Below are 22,359 nucleotides of genomic sequence, written 5' to 3' on the forward strand. Positions count from 1 at the left end.
GGGTGTGTGTGTGTGTGTGTGTGTGTGTGTGTGTGCCTAAGATCCCGAGAGGAGAATGGAAGAGAAGGGATTGCAGTGTGGCCATCCCTGCTGGGAGGGTGATTTCTCGTTCTCCATCTCTCTGTCTCTCTCTGTCTTTCTGGCAAGCACACATGCCCTATAGCAAAAAACAAAACAAAACAAAAATACCTCTCAAAAAAAAATATTGTGCTGTCTTGACTACTGTGAGTATGTGATAAGCGTTAACTTCTATCAGCTAGAATGATTCTTCCCATTTCATTATTCCTCGTTGAGGCTCTTTAGCTAATTTAGGGCCTCTACTATTCCATGTAAGTTTTAGATAAACTTATCTACATCTATAATTAACTTTGTTGGATTTTGCCAGAAATTGCACTAAACCTATACATTAGCATGAGAAGGACTGGCATCTTTACTGTGTTCGTTCTTTCAATAAATGGATGCAGTATGTCTCTCACTTATTTAGGTCTTTGATTTCTCTCAACATTTTGTGATTTTATGTGTACAGATATCCTTACATGTTTTGTTAAATATATGCCCACGTGTTTCATTTTCATTGGAGTACTTGTAAATGGTATTACTTTTCATTTTGGTTTCTACATGTTAGAAAAAATATTCGCTACAAGGCATATGTATTCCCCAGAGAGACAGAGAGAAAAAGAGAGAAGGGCAGATGAATGACAAAGAACCTTCTCCAGGGGGGACAGCCACATCACAACCACTTCTCCATTCTCCTCTCAAAATTTTGGGCACACATACTTACACATCCAGTGTGTTTTTCAAACTGCTAGATCTGGGACTTGAATCACATAGTTGGCCATGTGGGATCTAGTTGCCTTAACCAGCATACCACCAGCTGACCAGTTCATTGGTTTTATATAGGACTGTCATTAATGTGTTGGGATCTCGAATCCTGTGATCGTACTGAACTCACTTACTCTAAGAATTTTTTTTGTACATTCCTTAGGATTTTCTACATAGGTAATCATATCAGCCATAGTGCTTTTATTTCTTGTTCTTTCATTAGATCCAACTTAGTACTATGTTGAATAAGAGTAGTAAGAGCAGACCTCTTGCCTTGTTCCAATTTTAGTGTGAAAGCATTCAGTCTTTTACCATTACTTATGATGTTAGCACTGAGTTTTTCATTGATATTCTTACCAAGTTAATATGATTTCTAACTTTATGAGTGTGCTTATCGTGAATGAGTATGGGATTTTGACAAATAATTTTTCGACATCTACTGGTTGGAGGATATTATCTTTTTTCTTTCTTTTCCTTTTTTAGAGAGAATTTTTGCTATAGCACACGTGCGCTTACTGGAGAGACAGAGAGAAATAGAAAGCGAGAAATCACTCCTCAGGGGGGATGGCCACATCACAATTCCTTCTCTTCCACTCTTCTCTGGGGATTTTGGGCATGCACGCACATGTGCCCAGTGTGAGTTTTGAGCCGCCAGATCTGGGGCTCTAACAGTATTTGCCTACGTGGGATTCCAGTGACATAACCTTTATGGTATCTGCTGGTCCCTCATATTTATAGTATTAAAGAGGCTTCTTGGGACCAGCAGTTGGCATAATGCCTATGTCGCTGGGCTCCCATGTAGCTGACCACAGTTCGAGTCCCAAACCCCATGGCTTAAACTCACGCTGGGCGCATGTGCAAGATCCCGAGAGGAGAATGAAGGAGAAGGGATTGTGGTGTGGCCATCACCCCTGGGGGGTGATTTCTTTCTCTCTCTCTCTCTCTGTCTTTCTGGCGAGTGCACGCACCCTGTAGCAAAAAACTTCTCCCTTCCAAAAAAAAGAGACTTCTCATCCACAAACATTCCCCTTGATGTGTCTGGGTTTATGTTGCCATTTCTGCTTGTACACCTTAGTATCTCTTAGCCAGGGTAGAAGAGAGTCTCCAGCCTAGTATGGAAGGCAAGTACCTCATTTGGCTACTTACTATTGACAGAACTACAAGCTGATCTCCTTTTCTAGTTATGTCAGGTTTACCTTATATTATTAGAGGATTTTCCATTCAGGTGGGAGGAAGAATGGGCCTACCTAGGCATCCTTCTGTTGTTAAATTGAGGGTTGGAAAGAAAACCTTGGATCTGAGTTTTTTTGTTCTGTTGAGTGCCATGTTATTTATTCAGTCCTCAGATCCTAGACTAGTTTGCCATCTTAACACTTTTTAGAATTTTCTTTTGGTCATCTCTTACATTATTAAATGGTTTTATTCTTGTGCTTAGCAGGGAGGACCTATGAGAAGTGGGTCTATGCCATTTTGTCTGGACTATACTAGTTTTTCTTCTTTTCTTTCTTTCTTTTCTTTTTTTTTTTTTTTTGGCTATAACACATTTGTAGTCAACAGACAGAGAGAGAAAGTGAGAAATCACCCCTTGGGACAGTGGCCATGCCACAATCCCTTTCCCTCCATTTTCCTCTTGGAATTTTGGACATGCATGCACATGTGCCTGGCATGTTTCTCAATCCACCAGGTCCAGGACTTGAACCACTCAAATGGCTACATGAAATCCAGCCGCCTTAACCATCACACCACTGGTTGCCTTGTTCCCGTGTTTTTTAAAAGCAGTAATCATTGACTTTTCTCTTTGTTCTTGTAGTTTTCTTGCTTTAGGACACAAATAGCTGATTCTTCTGTTTGTTCTAACAGGATTAAAGCTCAAAAATGACACTAGAAATGATCAGCCTATTTCTGTTTCTGCATCAAAAATACAAGCACCGGGATGCAAAGTATCAAAAAAGACCAGAATGAAAGTTGTCAAGAAAACAACAGGCAAGGAAAATCATGATGATTCATACAACATACAGAAACAGCATCAGGCTTTTCCAAGGAAGAAAAGAAAGAAGCCTTCATCTTGCAAACAAGAACTTCTGAAATTCACAGATCCTCACAGGAAAGGCCACACAGGAGAAAAACCTTTTAAATGTCAGGAGTGTGAGAAAAGCTTCAGAGTTAGCTCTGACCTTATTAAGCACCAGAGAATTCACACAGAAGAGAAACCGTATAAATGTCAACAGTGTGATAGGAGGTTTAGGTGGAGTTCAGATCTTAATAAGCATTTCATGACACACCAAGGAATAAAACCATATAGATGCTCATGGTGTGGGAAAAGCTTCAGTCATAACACAAATCTACATACACACCAAAGAATTCACACAGGAGAGAAGCCCTTTAAATGTCAGGAGTGTGGGAAAAGATTCATCCAGAACTCCCACCTTATTAAACACCAGAGAACCCACACAGGTGAGCAGCCTTTTACTTGTAGCATATGCAGGAGAAATTTTAGTAGGCGGTCAAGCCTTCTTAGACACCAGAAACTCCACAGGGAAGCATGTCCAGTGTCTCCAGTCTGAGGAGACTTACTATGAAAATTGACCCTAGAAACTAAGAAAGAGTACAAAATTATGAGGCACCCAAAGATAGGAATCTGTCACCAATAGAAAATTTCGGATGGGTACATATCATGAGTCACAGAAAGGAATCTAAGCCGTCTTTGTTAATTGGTATTTTATCTTCAGTTCCTGTTACAAGACTGATACGTGACTACTTTATAAATAAAAAGATGAAAATATAGCTATCAGATACCTGTATCTGTCTGTCTATCTAGTTACTCAATCCTCATTCTCAGTGATCTAAATTCTTCAGGTATCAGATGCTCAACAAGTATATGATAGACATGATTACTGCTCTCGTTCTTCATTCTTTTCTTAGGAGAGGTGGAAAATGGGAGTATTTAGGTCCTCTGAAGGGAATTCAGAAAGCATTACTAAATTAGGGATAGTTTTCAACAGCTGTCATTATGTCTGTATGGACAACCAAACCCAGGGTTTAGGGAACTTTACTCTGGAACAGAAAGTCAGGATGCAGTATTTTCCCTGTGAGAAGCACCCTCATTGTAGTTGCCTCTCGCCTAAGTATGCACTGCCACAATGTCTTCTGTCAAGGAACTCCAAGCAAGAAGGGAGGCCTGAATGCCAACACACTCCTACTGACCTTGTCAACATTTATATCTCTCCTTTTGATTATCCTCAACACAAGCATATAGACTGAAATGCTGGAGGAAGCATTTGATTCTATATGCTTTGAGTCTGATCCCCTCATCCAGGTATCTACATCTTTGTAGAAAGCATAGGGCATTGGTGAACAGCCTTTTTTAAACTTTCATTATATGGACTGGAGGCTTTCAAATTGGTGCTATACTGCCCCAGGGCCCGAAAGGAGACCCAAATGGCTGTTCAGCCACAACCCTATAAACCTGTACACTCTGTGGGAAGGTCTGGAAATTCACAAAATGGATTTATCGAGAAAAGCAAGGAGAGAGCCCCATGGCCTCTTAGCCTTGGTATGCAACTGATAACCATGGGGAACATGCAGAAGTATGAGGCTAAAGTAAGGCATGTGTCTTAGAGTGATTGCCCTAGTCAGAGCCAGATCAGCTGGAAAGTTTTTCTCATGTTGTGGGTTTCTCCCTTTTCCCTTTTTGGCCCAAGTGATTTTCTTTTTCTTTTTCTTTTTCTTCTTTTTCTTTTTCTCCTCAGAGTGATTTTTGCTATAGAGAGCATATGCTTGCTGGAGAGACAGAGACAGAGAGATAGTGAGAAATCACCCCCCAGGGTGGATGGCCACAGTGCAATCCCTTCTCCTCCATTCTCCTCTCGGAATTGTGGGCACACACACACACTGTGAGTTTGAAGCTGCTGGGTCTGGAACTTGAACCATGGTCGACCACGTGGGAGTCTAGTAGCATAACCATTATGCCATCTGCTGGTCCCCAAATGATTATCTTTTAGGAAAAAAATAATGTGATGTCAAAGGAAGTTAGAAGACATCAATTTGTATCTTATGCCTACCAAATACTGGTTTAATAATGTTGGCTAAGGCTTCTATATATTCATTCAGTATTTCATAAAATTTTACTTTCTAATGACAATAACATGTCTCATATTAAATTAGAACATTAAACAAAATCTCTATGTTACCAAATCAATCAGAAATGACTGATGTTCACTTCTTGGACTAGATGCCTTCAGATGTTTTTCCACCAAGGGACCTTCCTAAGCCCGTTTTCAGATTTGTAAAATGGGGATAATAATTCCTACTTCTCAGGGCTACTGTGAGTATTAAGTGAGACATACACTTCTCTACTACCTTCTTCCTCTTGGCATGTCTGACAATGGCCACAGTAGATGTCCCATAAACATTTGGAACATTCTTCATTTTTCAGTTTGTTACTTAAAAAAGAACATAAACTTTGTTTACTCGTCCAAATTTCAAGCATCCTTAATAGAACTTCCATCATTTCCAGCTGATTTTTAGGCCTGTTAATGATGGCCAGAAAGGTATCCTTCTGGAATGACATTCTTTCCTAGAGATGTTCCCTTCTAGTCATCATAAAACAGTAAGAGAATATCCTCATCAGCTAGATACACTGCTCTTTAGTAACAACCAAAATTCAGTAGAAAATCTCAACCTGAGAAACCTGAAAATGGAGCAGGTGCTGGATAGAGGTGGAATTTTTGTGGATAGTATTAACATTATTAGGTGCATCCTCAAACTAATGAATCTGTTAGCTCTTCCTTAAAGAGAAAAGAGTGACTCTTCAGGTAGTACCCATGTATCTATCTGCCCATTCCCAAGCCTCCCTCAAGGGCCCCCAGGTTTCATTAAGGGAATTATTCTGGTTTTTCTTCTTTACCTCATGCCCCATTGAACAGTATGTGAAAGAGTGAAAGAACTACATATGTGGGTGCATCTCCATGTTGGGGACTGGTGCAAGTGGTATCTTGGCTATCTCCTGTAAGGCCAGGAATCCCTTTTTAGGATGGTCTGGGAGTATTTTGTTCTTGGAAAGGCTCAAGCCTATTCTCTCAGGCTATCCTCTTAATAGGGTTTCCACACCTAGACTGTTTAAGAATGAGTTCTATTAACAGGTGGTATCATGTGCTCAGAAAGCACTCATCTCTGACTCGGATGGAGAAACCATTCCTTCTCTGGCCATTTTCAGGAAGAAGAGTCACAGGAAAAGCTGAACCAAAGTAGCATGTACCTGAGAGACAGACTCCTCAAATTACTCCACCTCCACATTTCTTTGCTACAGTCATTAGTTTTTCTCAAATTCCATGGTCCTCATGCCAGTGTTACAAGTGTTCCAGTGTTCTTAAAGCTTCAACAGCTCCCTAGTTCTTACATGCTTCTAGTCTCACTCCCTACTTTGGCTTCAAGGCCCTGCTTCACCATGCCCCAGATGACAGCTGACCTCTCTCCTCTCTTCCAGCTCACACATGCCTGATGACAAATGAGGCTGTTAATCTGTCTTTGGCTAAACTTTGCTTTTAGCCCCAATATGGCCTCCCAACATGTCCAAATCTTTCCTTCAACATCACATTGTATTTCTTCCATATACATCCCCAAAACTCACCCACATTAATTGTCCTTTTCTCTTAGAATTGCATTTAAATCTCAAATTTTGTTTAAACTCAAAAGGCTGGACACCACGCCCGGAGTTTTTACTTAAGTTGGTCTGGAGTAGGGGCAGAAAATTGGCATTTCTAACAAGGTCTCATGTGTGCTGAAGCTCCAGCAACCTCACTGTCCTATAGCTACTGTCCTATTACTACTTTCGTGTACCTTCTGCTCGAGGCAGAAGTTTCACTAGAAGCTAAGTAACTATCAAAGGCAGGCCAGGTACTGGCTATTTATATAAACTCCCTGAATATGTGGGCCTTGACAACTTTAGAGTTAAATATGAACTTAATTTGCACTGCTTCCCATTAGTTGGCAAATCTGCATCAATAATTAAGTGTGGGAGCCAGCATATGGCATAATGGTTACGTCGCTGGACTTCCACGTAGTCCACTGTGGTTCAAGTCTTGGACCTGTTAGCTTAAAACTCACACCAAGCACATGTGCATGTGTGCCTAGAATCCTGAGAAGAGAATGGAGGAGAAGGGATTGCCCCCCTGAGGGGCGATTTCTTGCTTTCTGTCTCTCTGGTGAGTGCATGCACCCTATGGCAAAATTAATAAGTGTGGGTACAAAATCTCCACTTCTGTCAGTTCCGATGGTGCCAGTGTCTGTCTCCTTAAGCTCACTGTTTTGTATCTCTGGACTGCCAGCATGCCTGCTCCCCTCACTGTAATCTGGACAATAGGCCTGCATCGGCTATGGGTCTCCCTGAGTAGGGAGCTCAGGCGATGCTCTTACACCAGCACCTCTGCCATCTGGCACATCAGTCACCAACTCTGAAGATGGCTACACTACAGCGACCTTGGTTGCCTCTGGAGCTGAACTGACTAAATCACCTCTCTGTAAACAGATTTTTCTCTTTCCTGGTGTGTCTCCTCCACTGTCCTGCCTGCCTGTTGGCCTTGTACAACTGAGCCTGCCAGGCACCCTGTCCCCTCTGGGAAGTAACGTTGGCAAGGGTCATGGAAAAGCCTAAAATGAGATAGCAAGGAAGTATAGGGGCCTACTTCTCTCCAGAGAGATTCACTTTTCTCTGAATGTGTCTAATTCTTGCCCCAGAGCTGCTCTTGACAATGACAACATGGTTTCCCAGGCCTGCCTAAAGTCCTCTGAGAAACTGGGGGCTCCTTCTAGCAGTTTAGGTGGGTTCTTACCTCTGTGGCCTTCAGCTCCCCCATCCCTGCAAGTCAGCAATAGCTCAGGCCCTTGAGGCCCAGAGAGACCTCTGGAGATTCAGCGGACTAACTCTGGAAGAGGCCTGAGTCAGTTTTCTTCAAAACAAGGGTTGTTTGTGCTTGAGAATGTGCAGACTTTCCAGAGGGAAATGGGCATGGAGAGTTTTATGGGAATCCAATTTTGAATCATTAGTTCCATATGTTCTTTTTCCTAAAACTGGTCTAAGGGAAACCTTGAGGGAGATTTTCCTTTTCCTCCTCTCCTTCACTACCCACTACTTCCACCACTCTTGCCTGCCTTGGTCTTCCCATGGTGCATAGCCTCATAGTTTACTGTCTCCCTGTGATTTTGGGGGTGATTTCTTACTTTTTCTCTGACTCTTTTACAAGCACATGACCCCCCCCATAGGAGTTTATAGCTGAATTATATTCCATACATTCCTGTGGCAAAAACCTTAAAAAAAACTAATAATTATATCATTCTTTGTATGATCTTCAATAAATTTTTACTTTTCATTTATAGTTATTCAAATTTATAGTATTTTTGATCAATAGTGTTTGATAATTGTAATAATATAATCAGAAGAAACACATGAACACTCAGAGCCTCATGGTCATAGGAAATTATTTTTCATATGCATTATAAAAGAAACCTTTATGGAAGCATGACATATGAACAGGAAAAATGTTCAGATATTTAGTGTACAGCTCAGTGAATCATTACAAAGTGAGCATTCTTATAACCACCACTCAGGTGACAAAGAAGACCATTAGCAGCACGGCAGCAGCACAGGAGTGCAGTGGTTGGGTCCTAGGGTGTATATATATTCACTTTATTAATAAACTGCCAAGCCATTTTTCAAAATGTACCAATTTACATTCCCATTAGCAGTGTATGAGGGTGTCAGTTCCTCCTTATCCATCTAGTCGATGGATAATTATTCAACCAATAAAAGAAACAAGGGCTGAGGCCAGCGGGTGGTATAGTAGTTGTGCTGCTGGACTTCCACATAGCTGACTGCAGTTCGAGTCCTGGACCCAGTGACTTGAAACTCACGCTGGGCATGTGTGTGCGCAAAATCTCAGGAGAATGGAGGAGAAGGGATTGTGGCATAATCATCCCCCCCCCCCCGGATGATTTCTCACTTTCTCTGTGTCTCTCTTTGTCTCTCCAGTGAGTGCACACGCCCTATAGCAAAAATCTCTCTCTGTAAAAAAAGAAAGAAATGAGGGCCAAAAAATTCATGAAAAATGTGTCCTATGAAAAAACTATGTATGCATTTAAAATGTTTTTGCACCAAAATAAACTTGTACTTTAATCCTGTAATTCCACAAACTGTTTAAAATCCCCTCAGATTGTTTCTAAAAACCTTATCTTTAAAAAAAAAATTTGCTATAGGGCACCTGTGCTCACCAGAGAGAGACAGAGTGAGAGAGAAAGAGAGAAAGCAACCCCAAGGGGTATAGCCACACTGCAGTCCTTTCTCCTTCATTCTCCTTTTGGAATTTTGGGCACGCACACACATGGGCCTGGCATGTCTTTCAAGGTGCCAAGTTTGGGACTGGAACTTTGTAGTTGGCCATGTGGGATTCAACTGCTCTAACCACCATACCACCCAGCTGGCCCAGATTGGGATTTTTTTTTTTTTAATTGTGAAGAGACTACCCAGCATGATATAATGATATACAATTCAGTCCAGCCCAGTTGAGACCACCATATGCATAGCATATTCCCCAACATCTTGACTGGGTCCATCCTCAGGTTATTCTTGGCTTTGTTAAACACATTACAAAATGCACATCCATGTCCTCTGAGGGTACAATGTGTACCCTGAGCATACGGAGCACTTAAAATCTCCACATACACGTGTGTAGTGGGAAGTCCGCTGGTAAGGAGCTTATCACCAGACCTGTTCCTCCGGGTTTCTGCCAGCAGGCTGGTCCATTCAGCTGCCAGCCTTGGGGCCGCTGTGCACGGAGTCCTGAGAGCCACATGGGCCACTGCTGCTGTTGGAGATGCTCATGACGCCGCCCCACCCAGACAGTGGCTGGGGCGGGGCGTTGCGCGCTCCAGGCACGGAAACTACCCTCGCCCCCTGCGCCCCCAGCCCCAGGGGCCCCTCCGCCACTCTTGGACGTAGATCAGAGCCAGAGTAGGCAGGTATGCCGGGTAGTATTGGAGGGGCGGCTCTGCTTGGCGCCATGGGGGCCCTACTGGGGCGGGGCCCACGCTCAGCGCCCTTAGCGCCAGGAGAGCAGGGCAGAGGAGCCCTGCAGCCCTCAGAGCCCGATGCAAGTCCCCGAAGGGCGATCGGCGCCCTTGTGCTCTTTTTGTCGGCCTGGCACGGCCAGCGGCCTGATGGGGCATGAGAGGAGCAGAGGCGAAGGATTAGAGGGACCCGCAGAGAAAAAAAGGCGCCGCTCAGGTGGCTGCGTGGCTGCCGCTGTGTATGTTCTGGCGGCCACGACCCGACACTGCTGTGCTCTGCGCCCTGGGCCTCCCCGCACCGCCTCCTGCCGCTCTGCTACCGTGCTATCCTCCCGCTCTCACCGGGTCTCGTGGAGGAGTCTCATCATTTACTAGCCAAGTATTCCCGTGCTACCTGGGTCAGTGCCGATCACCGGCAACAGAGCCTGAATACAGGAGGCTGGGGGTGGGGAGGGAGAAATCCCACAGTCACTTTCCAGTGATGCCCAAAGGTCTGAATATAGCCCCTCACCTAGGTTATAGGTACCTGATTAAATGCTTTATTAGGGATGGCAAGAAGTTTCATGGAATGTAACTTGAATTTTAATACCAGTTTCCCCTTCCTTCAAGAGCCTCTGTGTTTGCCCCTGAGTGAGGTTTGCATGTTGGCTGCCCTTCCCCAATGAAGTGGCTCAAGGAGGCTCAGGTGAAACACATCTGGAAATATTTGTGTTTAGAAACTCAACTGAGGCTTTAATAGATTGCTCAATCATTTTATTCATAGAAAACAAGTCATGAATTAATGACAGCTGAATATCTTCTGGTCACAACATTTACTGAACTTCACAGCATTTATCCTGACCCTAGTTGCGCCCAGGACTATTTTAAGTGTTTGGTGATACATTAAAAAAATAAAAGAAAAGCATCCTTACCTTGTGGAGTTTGCATATTATTGTGGGGAACAAGAAACACAGGTAAACAAAAAATAAAACAAACTAGGTGACAAGATGAAAAATGCTGTGGGAATAAATGAAACTATAACAGGCAGTGTATGAGAGTCTCAAAACTGAAGGCAAAAACATGACTTTAAGTCATGGCATCAATGTGCTGAACCTACTGCGTCTTGAGTGAAATGTTTTACATTGGATGGTGAGTTAAGGGCCATACCAGGCCACTACCTACACAGAATCCACATCTTGCCATGGAATTAATTAATGTTATTTCTAAGAATCCTTTCCTACACTTACTAGGTAGCATTAACATGTTTTTTAATTGATAAGGCACTTCCCCAAAGTGGGTTCTTGGTCTTAATGGAACTCTTTAGTAACTTAATTAGATTTACCTATAAGTTATATCTGAACTATTGTTTATGCTAGTTTTTAAACTGAATTAGGCAGTTTACTGCTCAGGAGAAAACATAAACAGAAAATAAATACTTTTTATAATGAATTTTGCACTGGGGTCATAGAAACTGCTCTCCAAATGTAGCATGACTGAACACTCTCCACTGCATCAACATTGACAATATCATGTTTCTGGGGTTTGTATCCATCTGGAAGTTCCAGAGAATCCAAGGTGAAGAAGATAATACCATTTACCACCCCATTTCTTCCATGTAGGCTGGTGATGCAGACCTGCAATGAAGAATGATGGAAATGATTATTATGACCACACTGCCCTATATCAGGTTCTGTACTTCCTTGCTTGGGCTCTAACCTGCAGATCGCTGTGTCTCCATCAGTGAGTCCCAGACTGGCTGGCAGGCTGTCAACACCAACACTAGGCATGCCTAGTAAAAATACCTGTACCTTGACTGTACCTCAAACCAATCAAATCAGAACCTTTGGGAAGGGGCCCAGGGTGTTAATAAGAAACCCTACTCTGGGGGCCAGCAGATGGCATAGTGGTTACATCACTGGATTCCTACATGGCTGACCATAGTTTGAGTTCTGGATTCAGCAGCTTGAAACTCATGCCAGGTGTGTGTGCATGTGTGCGTAAAAACTTGAGAGGAGAAGGGGTTACAGTGTGGCCATCCCCCCACCCCACCACCACCCCTGGGGATGATTTCTTGCTTTCTGTCTTTCTGTCTCTCTTTCTCCAGTGAGGACATGCGCCCTATGGCGAATACCTTTAAAAAGAAAAAGAAACCCTACTTTGAATCTTACCCACAATGGCCTTAACCTTTACTTTACTTAATTTCCTATTCATTCTCAGGCAACACTACTGAAATCATACTCAGTTTTTACCAGTAAGCTCAAGTTTCACATCACAGTCCATTCACTGGACAAACTAATTGTTTTGCACACTAATTGTTTTTCTTCTTGTTGTTCTCAGAAATTCTTAATAACACTCTACTACCAGATAAGCTTTCTAATGTTGAACTTAATGGCATATAGTCTCTATTTTTTTCTAGTTACTTCATTTTGGAAGTCTTGTCTTTTCAATGAGGAAATTGGCTCCCTTTGACAAATGTATATTTTCTATTAATAGATTTCCTAGCCTAATATCCTAGCCATGAAGATTATCACCAAAGGAGGTATTAGAAGCAACCAAAGACAAGTGCAATATAGGAACAAATTACCTCCTCCAGATGTCTGCAGAACAAGGGCTTTGCTGAGTGCACCTTGATGTTTTTTGCACCTGGCACGATGGAGTACTCAACTTCTATCCAGTCACCCTTGTAAGGCATAAAGGCTGAAATGGTCATGAAGAAATATTAATGCAATTATGTTACCTTAGGTCCTGCTAAATTGCAGAAGGAACCTGGATGTTGTAATACCCTGAATGGCTTCCATTAGCACTAACACACATTCTGTACTTTATGCAGATGCCTTGTAGATCTTTCTGTCATAAAGGAAGTTTATTATTCTCAAGGCAGTGGTTCTCCTCTACTGATGGTCCAAAGTCAAATGGGGGTACAACACAGTCCATCTTTTCGGGAGCAATACAGGATGTAGTCAACACTTGCTCACATTCACAGGCTCCTTGGGCTAATAGTCAATCCACAGAAAGAGATATCGTTTGAACCTGGCTACCTTTGTTCCTAAAATGTAACTTGCACTTTCTCCATTTGTAACTTTATTCAAAGAGATTAACCTCTCAGTGCCTCTGTTTCTTCATCTATAAAATGAGAAGCACAATAATAGCACTCTTAACATAGAGTTGCTATGATAGTTAATTGATATGTTAACAACTGGTGGAATAATGCCTGGCACATACTAACCATGAAATAAATATTGATTACTAATTGTGGAAGCTGTAGAAATAGTAAATAGGAAGGGACTTTAAACGTACATACCTCCAGCTCTAAGCAACCTTGGAATCAATTGTCCACATGCCTATAGAACTGTAAAATATCTAAAGCCAAGTTATTGATAGTGTCTTCTCATTCACCAAATTTTCCTAATCTCAGTCTGCCACATCTCAAATTGACAACTCTCCCTATCACCGCTTAAAACACAAACATTAAAGTTACCTTTGAATATATATTCTTTCGCACCAAAGCTATAGGAAATCAGCCAATGTGTTCATGTCTAACTACAAAATATATCCAGAATCAAATCAATCCTTAGACTGTCCTCTTTTACAACCTCACCAAATCTCCATCATCGCTGGTCAGGAATTTTAAAGCATACTCCGCACTTGTTTCCTCACCCCATCCTTGCCCCACATAATCTCTTCTCGACAAAGCATGCACAGTGAACATCTTAAAATAAAATGCAGGTCAAGTCCTGATTTTATATCCAAGAAAAGAAAAATACCAAGCTGTCTGGAGAGGCTGATTAGGATCAAATACCATAAACACAGTACAGATTGGAGTTTTAAAAAAATTCTTAGAACTTATCTTCTGCTGTTTGCAAAATGAATTCAAAATTATACAGACACACACACACACACACACACACATACACACACACACACACACACACATGGAAAGCTACAAGGTGATCTCCAAACTTTATTTTGAAGCATATGAAGTATGTTGAAAATAGTAGCCTGTCGACTTTTAGGAATTTTCATCAATTAGAATTTTGATACTTCTTTGAATAAAAAGTTTACAAAGATATTACTAATTACACTAACACCTAAAATGTGATAGCAGGAGTTTTTATAAACTTGCTTCTTAGTCCCTATATTGTAGTTTCTTTAAAATTCCAAGGGCCCACCTGACATACTGAAAAATCCTTGAATGTAGCCAAGTACACTGCAGAAATACTTCTAGTACCAAAAAAAATCTCAAAAATACATATTAATTTTCCTAAAAATGTAAATCATACCTTCAGAAACACTATCTAGGGAGAAAGAAGTTTTCTCATCAACGTAGACAGCATCTCTGCTTACAGAGGTAACACAGCCAGTTATAACTCTGGTTCCAAAGTCTGATAGTCCAGAGTCCTCCATACCATCACAGAGTACTTCTAGTACCAAAAAAAATCTCAAAAATACATATTAATTTTCCTAAAAATGTAAATCATACCTTCAGAAACACTATCTAGGGAGAAAGAAGTTTTCTCATCAACGTAGACAGCATCTCTGCTTACAGAGGTAACACAGCCAGTTATAACTCTGGTTCCAAAGTCTGATAGTCCAGAGTCCTCCATACCATCACAGAGCACATCCACCTGTTGGATAAGGAAACAGTCACTTTCACAAAACTAAAATTTAAAAAATGTACACTTGTGAGCTTATGTCATTGGTGTTCAGGAAATATTTTCACAATCTTGAGCTACAGTGAATATATTTGACCTGACAAATAGATTATAGATATGAGATGACAATAAAAATGCCAGTGCTTCATGTATTGTAAAGTGCATCAGAAACCTGAATTCCTCACTAAAGTTTACTGCACTCATAGGGTTGCACTCAAAGATAAAGACTATGTCATGCTTCTACTCTAGGAATACACAATTTTAGGAAGGTAAAAAGGAAATATATCTAGTCTAAGCAACTTGTGATAGAGAGTATAAAACAAGTTAAAAATTAGTTTCTTTGAATTCTCAAGAATGACAAAATTTCAGATTGGGAGAAAATAGGGGCATTACTTGAAAGAAGTAAGATTTAAGCTGGGTTGTAAGAGGAGAGAAAGATTTACCTGGAAAATGGAGTAGGGGTGGGGGCAGAAGCAGGGAGACAGAGAGGAAAACCAAACAGAAGTTGAGGGAATAGGGAACAAAGCCATAATATTCAAGATCCAGGCACAGAGGGAGAACTAAGAGAAAAGTTGGAAAAGTAACTTAAATGTAGAAGGGTTTAAAAAAAAAAAACAGTCAAATATGGGACCAGCAGATGGCATAATTGTTACGTCACTGGATTTCCATAGAGTCAACCGCTATTTGAGTCCTGGACCCAAAGGCCTAAAACTCATGCTAGGCATGGGTGTGTGCATGCCCAAGATCCTGAGAGAAAAATGGAGAATGGACTGTGGAATGGCCATCCCTCCTGGGGGGTGATTTCTCACTTTCTGTCTCTCTGTCTCTCTATGTCTCTCTGGTACACACATCCTATAGCAAAAATCTCTCTTAAAAAGAAAAAATCAAATAGTACTGTGAGAAAAGGTTTATCTAGAAAAGATGTAATTATATCAGGTAAAGACAAAAGATATTACAGAAGGGGAAAAGTGGGTTACTGGCACTCTACTTATTGGCTACTTCCTGTTGTCTACATGGCTGACCTTCACAGACACACTTTTCTCATGATCAACACTTGCAGCAGCCCTCTAAAAGGCTGGGCACACACCTTCCTGACACCAAGAAGAAGAGACCATTATCTTCCTGCCAGTAAACTGCCCCAAATATCCTCTACTTTGACCCAGTCCTGTCCTACTTTCCATTTCCCATAGACCTTACTCTGTGGCCTTTAACCAATGTGAACTCTTTCCAAACAACTTACTTGTCAGATCTTTTTGTTATTAAGAGAAATTCACAGGGCCAGCCAGGTGGCATGGTAGTTAAGGAAGCTGGATCCCAAATGGCTGGCTATGTGGTTTTTCAGACCTGGCAGCTTGAAAAAACATACAGGGACTGTATGTGTGCTTACCTCAAATACTGAAGGAATGGAGGAGGAAGGAATGATGTGTGATCATCCCCCGGGGAGTGACTTCTCACTTTCTCTCTCTCTATGTCTCTCTATGGCAAGCTCACACACCCTATAGCAAATAAAAAAGATATCTGTTTCCTCAGATGCAGTGGTTGGTTTGTCACTTCTCTCAATGTCTGCTGCTGCTAGGAAATGGGTGTATGCCCCAGGGTCTGACCCCTATGTTGTGATAGCTATATTGGACTAAGAAGTTCCTTCCTCTTTATAATCTTTACTTTGTACTTGTGCTCATGTCTGACAAGTCCTAACAAAATTGCTGCATTCTCATTAACTTTTAATGAAATGAAAATATTATTCTAAGATACTTTTCACTTCTCATATTTGCAAAGAGATTCTTATCCTCACCAGCATTTGAAAACAGGCAGTCTCACAGCTTCTGAGAGAATCCTTCAATATAGGAACTCTAAAGTACATTTTCATTATCATCATTGAAATGGCAAATATTTTGATTGAGATGATATTTATAGGACTCTGTAAATCTACAAGAAGTCACTAACTGTATTCTTGAAAGAATTCTGTTATAGCTCCAGAAGGTATATCAAAAATGTTTAAAATACACACTATTGACACATCAATTCCACTACTATGAACGCATCCTCCAGAAAATGTATTCTTATCAGATAACAGGAATAGAGTCCAGAACATATCATTGTTAGCCCTATTATTTAGATACTTACTGAACAGATCTATAATCATCTCTTTTTAAAAAAATATTTTAAAAAATTTAAAATTTTATTTTATTTATTATTATTTAATTTGCCCAGAGAGAGAGAGAGAGAGCTGCCAGTTCCAGGACTTGAACTACAGCCAGCCATGTGAGAGTCTATCACCTTAACCACTGCGCCACCTGCTGGCCCTTAATTGTCTCTCTTTAAATGAATAATCACGGGGCCAGCAGGTGGTGTGGTGGTTGACTCCCGCATGCTCAACCACAATTTGAGTCCCAGATCTGGTGGCTCGCTTTCTCTCTTTCCTCCTGTCTATCTCTCTCCGGTGAGAGCACATGCCCTAGCAAATTTAAAAATAATAATAATAAATAAAATTAAATAATTAACTAAAAAAAATGAATAATCACTACAAATATTGACACAAAAGGAACTGCACACTCAGGGAAGTGGAACTTCCAATGTTACTCTACGTCTATTTTAGAGGCAACATTAGAGAGGCTAGATTAACACAAGAAAAGAAAGAGTGAAATCCTACTAGATTGAGAGAAAATGCTCACACACACATCTTACTTTGATTGCTTTCAATTCAAAAGCTGTTTCTTCTTCTTCCAGAACTACCATAACTTTCTGTCCAACTTTCAAAGGGGTATCACTAGTGACAACATCATAAGTGAAGTAGATTGACTTATTAATTAAGCCATAATTACTATAGATGTTGGTCAACACTCCTCGTTTAGTTTTCAAATTGGTAAAACCTATAAGATAGGTAAATAAAAGTCACATTAGTAATTTGACATGCAAACAACCACATCCAAGAATTCCTACTCTGACCACATTTGGAACCCTGGGAACATTTCTGAACTCCTTTGATCTTATTTTTACCTGTTGAATTAGGACAATAACAATTTCTGTCCAGTACGGTTGCTGTGACTATTAACTAACATGCTAATTATTTAGAACTGTGTGTGCCTTGCCAAATTTGAGTAGGAGGCAGGGGTCAATATGAGGTGGGTGGCAGGCAAGCCAGCGACACTTCATCTGTATTTACAGCTGCTCCGCATTGGTCTCATTACTACCTGAGTTCTGCCTCAGTATTAGATTCTCATAGGAGTACAAATCCTACTATGAACTGCACATGTGAGGGATCTAGGTTGCAAGCACTTTATGAGAATCTAAGGCTTCATAATCTGAAGTGGAGCTGAGGCAGGGATGCTGGCATTGGGGAGCAGCTGCAAATACTACATTATGGTCAGTTTTGTAATTATTTCATTACATATTACAATGTAATAATAATAGAAATGAAGTACACAATAAATGTAATGCCCTTGAGTGATCCTGAAACTAATATCCCCACCCTCTCAACACCCTCACACTCCTGTCCATGGAAAAATTGTCTTCCACAAAACTTGTCCCTAGTACCAAAAAGGTTGGGGACTTCTGGTATAAAGGTTAGTTGTTATCATACATGCATATGTAGAGTCTTCATGTTTTCACTATTTTCTAGCATCATAATTTTCACCAAAATAATGAATAGCAACATCTATATATTCTGAAACATCTCAGCAAACAGAGCACAGAGGCTATTTGAAGATAGAAGTTTAGCTAAAGCCACAAATAAATTTTTCTCAGTATTGTTTTCAAGTTCTGTACTAGAACTATTGGTAAGTAATATGTAGGATCTGATAGAAGCAGTCTGCCTGCACAATGGTTCCTGTACTCCAGATATATGACTTGAATATTGGGCTTCAGGAAGTTGCCTGTTAGGGATAGAAGACCATATTAGCCCTCAAATTAGGGAGTTTCTCACCTACTGTAAAGATTAAAAAGGCAGGAGAGGGACCAGCAGCTAGCGTAATGGCTATGTCGTTGGACTCCCACATAGTCAACCGTGGTTCGTGTCCTGGACCCGGTGGCTTAAAACTCACGCTGGGCACGTGTGCGTGCGTGCCCAGGATCCCGAGAGGAGAATGGAGGAGAAGGGATCCCGGTGTGGCCAACCCCTCTGGGGGGTGATTTCTCGCTTTCTGTCTCTCTGTCTTTGCGAGCACACACACCCTATAGAAAAAACCCCTCAAAAAAAAAAAAAAAAGGCAGGAGTTGCAAAAAGCACGTGGGAAAATGCATGAGTAAAAGAGCCGCAGAGGGCACTGCTGCCATCACCTTCCCAGTTTGTATCCATGGGAAAATTCAAGGCTTGAATCCATGCTGATCCAGCTCCCTGGCACTCGAAGCCTGAAAACTCCTCATGCACACCCCCTCCCCCACCCCAGAAAATGGAGCTTCCGCGACACGTGTGGAGACTACCTAATCCCACGGAACCCTCCTTCCCTATGGGGAGGCTCCTTTCCAGAAGGACTAGGAAATATACCAAATATACCAAGGGATACCTTGCAAGAGCGCTCCCTGCTGTGGGTGTTGCTCCTGGACGGGATCCGCCCTCCACTGAAAGAAGTCCATAGCCCACCGCAGAAACCTGAGCATGGTGCCCTTGTCACCACTGTGATGCCTTGGTACTGCATGAGACAGAAAGCACAAGGCCTGATTAGTCAGGACAACTCAGACTGGAGTTCTTGTGAGAGACTGGCCTCCTTCAAGTAGGACCCAAGCACTAGTGGGCTTTACGGCGGGGAAACTCACAGAAGGTCCTGGTACTGCCTCAGGACATTCAAAGTCACCGGTCGGAAGTCAATTTATCGACGCCAAGATAATGGCGCCTGAGGCATTAAAGGGAGGGGTTAGGTGTCACCACGCCCACAGCCTTCTATTGGCCTGAGAAGCATGTATGTTCACGTGTTGAGTCCCCATTGGCTGATGGCAGGAGGGGTGGGCCCTGCAGAAGCCCGTGTTTAACAGGGAGGAGAGCATCATGGGAACACTAGATTTCTGGGTTGGCACTGTCATGCTGGCTTTCCTATGGCCAGTAGGGGCGGGGGGTGTGGCAACACAGGGCTCCTTCCATTGATTCAGAGGGTGCCATGTGGGTAGCCTCGGGAATGTGGCTTAGGATCTTGGCCTTTATGTGTGCTGAGAAGGTACAGGGACTCTCCTGTGAGGAACCCCCTCAGGACACACAGAGCACCAGGACCCAGGCCTCAGTCAAATTCTTGAGGCCAGGATAATGGCTCCAAGGACACTAATGGGAGGAGCTGTGTCTCCATGTCCACTGCACTCTATTGGCCTGGGGGAGCACTCATGACTGCCTGCCACAACCCCATTGGCTGATTCCCCAGAGGGGGAAACTCTGCAGAAGCCTGTGTCTAGGGAAGAGAGCATCATGGGTATATTGGAGTTCTGGGTTGGCACTGTCATACTGGCATTCCTATGGCCAGGAAGGGGCAATAGGTATGGGCACACACAACTCTTCTCATCAATGCTTACAGCACCACGGCTGTGGCCTCTGGAATGTGGATTGGGGACTGGGGCTTTATATGTACTGAAAGGGAACAGGGGCTTTACTGTAAGGTACCACCTCAGGACACACGGGGCCCTAGAACCACGCCCCATGCCTCAGTCAAGTTTTCAAGGCCAGGAAAATGGCGCTCAGGGCACTGATGGGAGGAGCTGTGTTTTTCCACACCCACTGCATTCTATTGGCCTGGGGAGCATGGGTGACTACCTGCTGCATCCTAATTGGCTGATGGCAGGAGCAACGGGCGCTGCAGAAGTCCGTGTTAGGAGAAGAGAGCATCATGGGTACATTGGAGTTCTGGGTTAGCACTGTCATGCTGGCTTTCCTATGGACAGTAGGGGGCAGTGTGTATGGCCACACACAGCTCCTCCCATCAATGCTGAGGTCACCATTTGGGTGGTCACAGGAATGTGGCTTGGGGACTGTAACTTTATGTATGTTGAGAAGGAATAGGGGCTTTCCTGTGAGGTGCCCCCTCAGGACACATGATGTCCCCTCAGGACACATATTGCCCCAGACCCCAGCCAAGTCCTTAAGACCAGGATCATGGTGCCCAGGACAGTGATGAGAGGAGATGTGTGTCTCCATGGCTGCTGCCTTCTATTGGCTTGTGGAGCATGACTGACCACCTGCTTCATTCTCATTGGCTGATAGCAGGAAGGGCGGGCTCTGGAGATGCCCATGTTCTGGGAAGGGAGCATTATGGGTACACCGGAGTTCTGGGTTGGCATTGCCATGGAGGCTTTCCTGTGGCCAGTAGAGGGCAGTGTATTTGGACATGCAGGGCTCTTCTAATCAATACAGAGGGCATCGTTAGAGTGGCCTCGAGAATGTGGCTTGAGGTCTGGGGGTTTATGTGTAGAGTGGGTACAGGAGTTCTCCATTGAGGTACCCCCTCAGGACACACTGCACCCCAGGACCCAAGTCTCAGCTAAGTTCTCTAGGCCAGGATAATGACTCCCAGGTCACGATGGGAGGAGCTGTGTATCCCTCTGCCCACTGATTTCTATTGGCCTGGGGAGCATGCATGTCCACGTGCTGAATCCCTATTGGTTGATGGCAGGAGGGTAGGCCCATTGGCTGATGGCAGGAGGACAGGCCCTCAAAATCCCGTGTTCAGGGAGGAGTGCATCATGGGTATATTGAAGTTCTGGGTTGGTAGTTTTTCTATGGCCCGGAAGGGGCAGTGGCTTCTCTTATCAATGCTGAGGGCACCATGGGGGTGGCCTTGGGAGTGTAGCTTGGTAACTGTGGCTTAATGTGTACTGAGAGGGAACAGGGGCTCTCCTGTGAGGTACACCCTCAGGATACACAGGGCTCTAGGCCCCATGCCCCAGCCCTCAGTCAAATGCTCTAGGCCAGGATCGTCATGCCCAAAGCACTGATGGGATGAACTGTGTTTCCATGCCCACTGTCCTCTATTGGCCTGTGGAGTATGCATGCCCACATGCTGAATTCCCATTGGCTGATGGCAGAAAGACAGACACCACAGAAGCTGGTGTTGGGGGAGGAACGCATCATGGGTACGTTGGAGTTCTGGACTGGCACTGTCATGCTGGCTTTCCTATAACCAGTAGAGGGCAGTGAGTGTAGACACACAAGATTCCTCCCGATAATGCTCCTGGCACCATCGGGGTACCCTCGGGAATGTGGCTTGGGGTCCGGAGTTTTATGTGTCCTGAGTGAGTGTGGGGGCTCTCCTGTGAAGTACCCTTTAAAGACACAGTGCCCTAGGCATCAGCCAAGTTCTCAAGGCCAGAATCATGGCACCCATGGCTCTAATGAGAGATCTGTGTCATCATACCACTGCTTTCTATTGGCCTGGGAAGCATGCATGCCCACCTGTTGTATCCCCATTGGCCAATGGCAGGAGGAGGAGTGCCCTGCAGAAGCCCATGTTTGGGGAAGAGAGCCTTGTGGGTACATTAGAGTTCTGGTTTGGCACTGTCACACTGGCTTTCCTATGACCAGTAGGTGTGGACATGCAGCTCCTCCCATTAATGCTGAGGGCACCATTGGAGTGGTCTTGGGTATGTGGCTTGAGGACTGAAGCTTTTTATGTGCTGAGAGGGTACAAAGGCTCTCCTGTGAGGTACCCCCTCAAGATACACATGGCCCCAGGTCCCAGCCAAGTTCTGGAGGCCAGGATGATTGTGCTTAGGGCACTGATGGGAGGAGCTGTGTGTGTCCCTGCCGACTGCCTTCTATTGGCCTGGAGAGGATGCATGCCCACCTGATGAATACCCATTAACTAATGGCAGGAGAGGTGAGCCCTGCAGAAACCCACATTCAGGAAAGAGAGCTTGAGGGTTACATTGGAGT

At 43.3% G+C, this 22,359-nt stretch overlaps 2 protein-coding genes and 1 long non-coding RNA gene across 6 annotated transcripts in view; 1 reads left to right on the plus strand and 2 right to left on the minus strand.

Moving 5' to 3' along the window:
- The window catches only part of ZNF75D (zinc finger protein 75D), a 14,800-nt gene extending 11,194 nt beyond the window's left edge, over positions 1–3,606 (plus strand). For all 4 annotated transcript variants that reach the window (XM_006160716.2, XM_006160717.2, XM_027776685.1 and 1 more), the window contains one exon: positions 2,683–3,606. In XM_006160716.2, coding sequence (XP_006160778.1) covers positions 2,683–3,386 — 704 coding nt within the window. In that variant the 3' untranslated portion in view covers positions 3,387–3,606. The remainder of the gene's footprint in view (positions 1–2,682) is intronic.
- Positions 3,607–11,268: 7,662 nt separating this feature from the next.
- On the minus strand, positions 11,269–17,249 carry LOC102476693 (cancer/testis antigen 55-like). The gene is made up of 5 exons (XM_006160732.1): positions 17,199–17,249; positions 14,342–14,486; positions 14,142–14,282; positions 12,446–12,558; positions 11,269–11,495 (listed from the first exon to the last, which is right to left on the minus strand). Exons 1-5 carry the CDS (start codon positions 17,247–17,249, stop codon positions 11,301–11,303), a joined length of 645 nt encoding a protein of 214 aa, XP_006160794.1. The 3' UTR covers positions 11,269–11,300.
- Positions 17,250–17,278: 29 nt separating this feature from the next.
- On the minus strand, positions 17,279–19,341 carry LOC102496345 (uncharacterized). Its single transcript, XR_336320.1, has 3 exons — positions 19,266–19,341; positions 19,016–19,141; positions 17,279–17,383 (listed from the first exon to the last, which is right to left on the minus strand). It is a non-coding gene; the product is annotated as an uncharacterized LOC102496345 (long non-coding RNA).
- Positions 19,342–22,359: the final 3,018 nt, after the last annotated feature.

This window comes from Tupaia chinensis, unplaced genomic scaffold, assembly GCF_000334495.1.
Source record: "Tupaia chinensis unplaced genomic scaffold, TupChi_1.0 Scaffold000706_1, whole genome shotgun sequence".
In the NCBI taxonomy this organism is placed as follows: Eukaryota; Metazoa; Chordata; class Mammalia; order Scandentia; family Tupaiidae; genus Tupaia; species Tupaia belangeri.

Excerpts from the sequence above, each read along its gene's own strand:
- LOC102476693 (XM_006160732.1), bottom strand. The coding sequence starts at position 17,249 with ATGGTAGTTCTGGAAGAAGAAGAAACAGCTTTTGAATTGAAAGCAATC. Across the intron at positions 14,283-14,341 it reads CCTAGATAGTGTTTCTGAAG|AAGTACTCTGTGATGGTATG; the intron begins GTATGATTTACA and ends TTTTGGTACTAG. Across the intron at positions 12,559-14,141 it reads CCTAGATAGTGTTTCTGAAG|CCTTTATGCCTTACAAGGGT; the intron begins GTATGATTTACA and ends TGACCATTTCAG.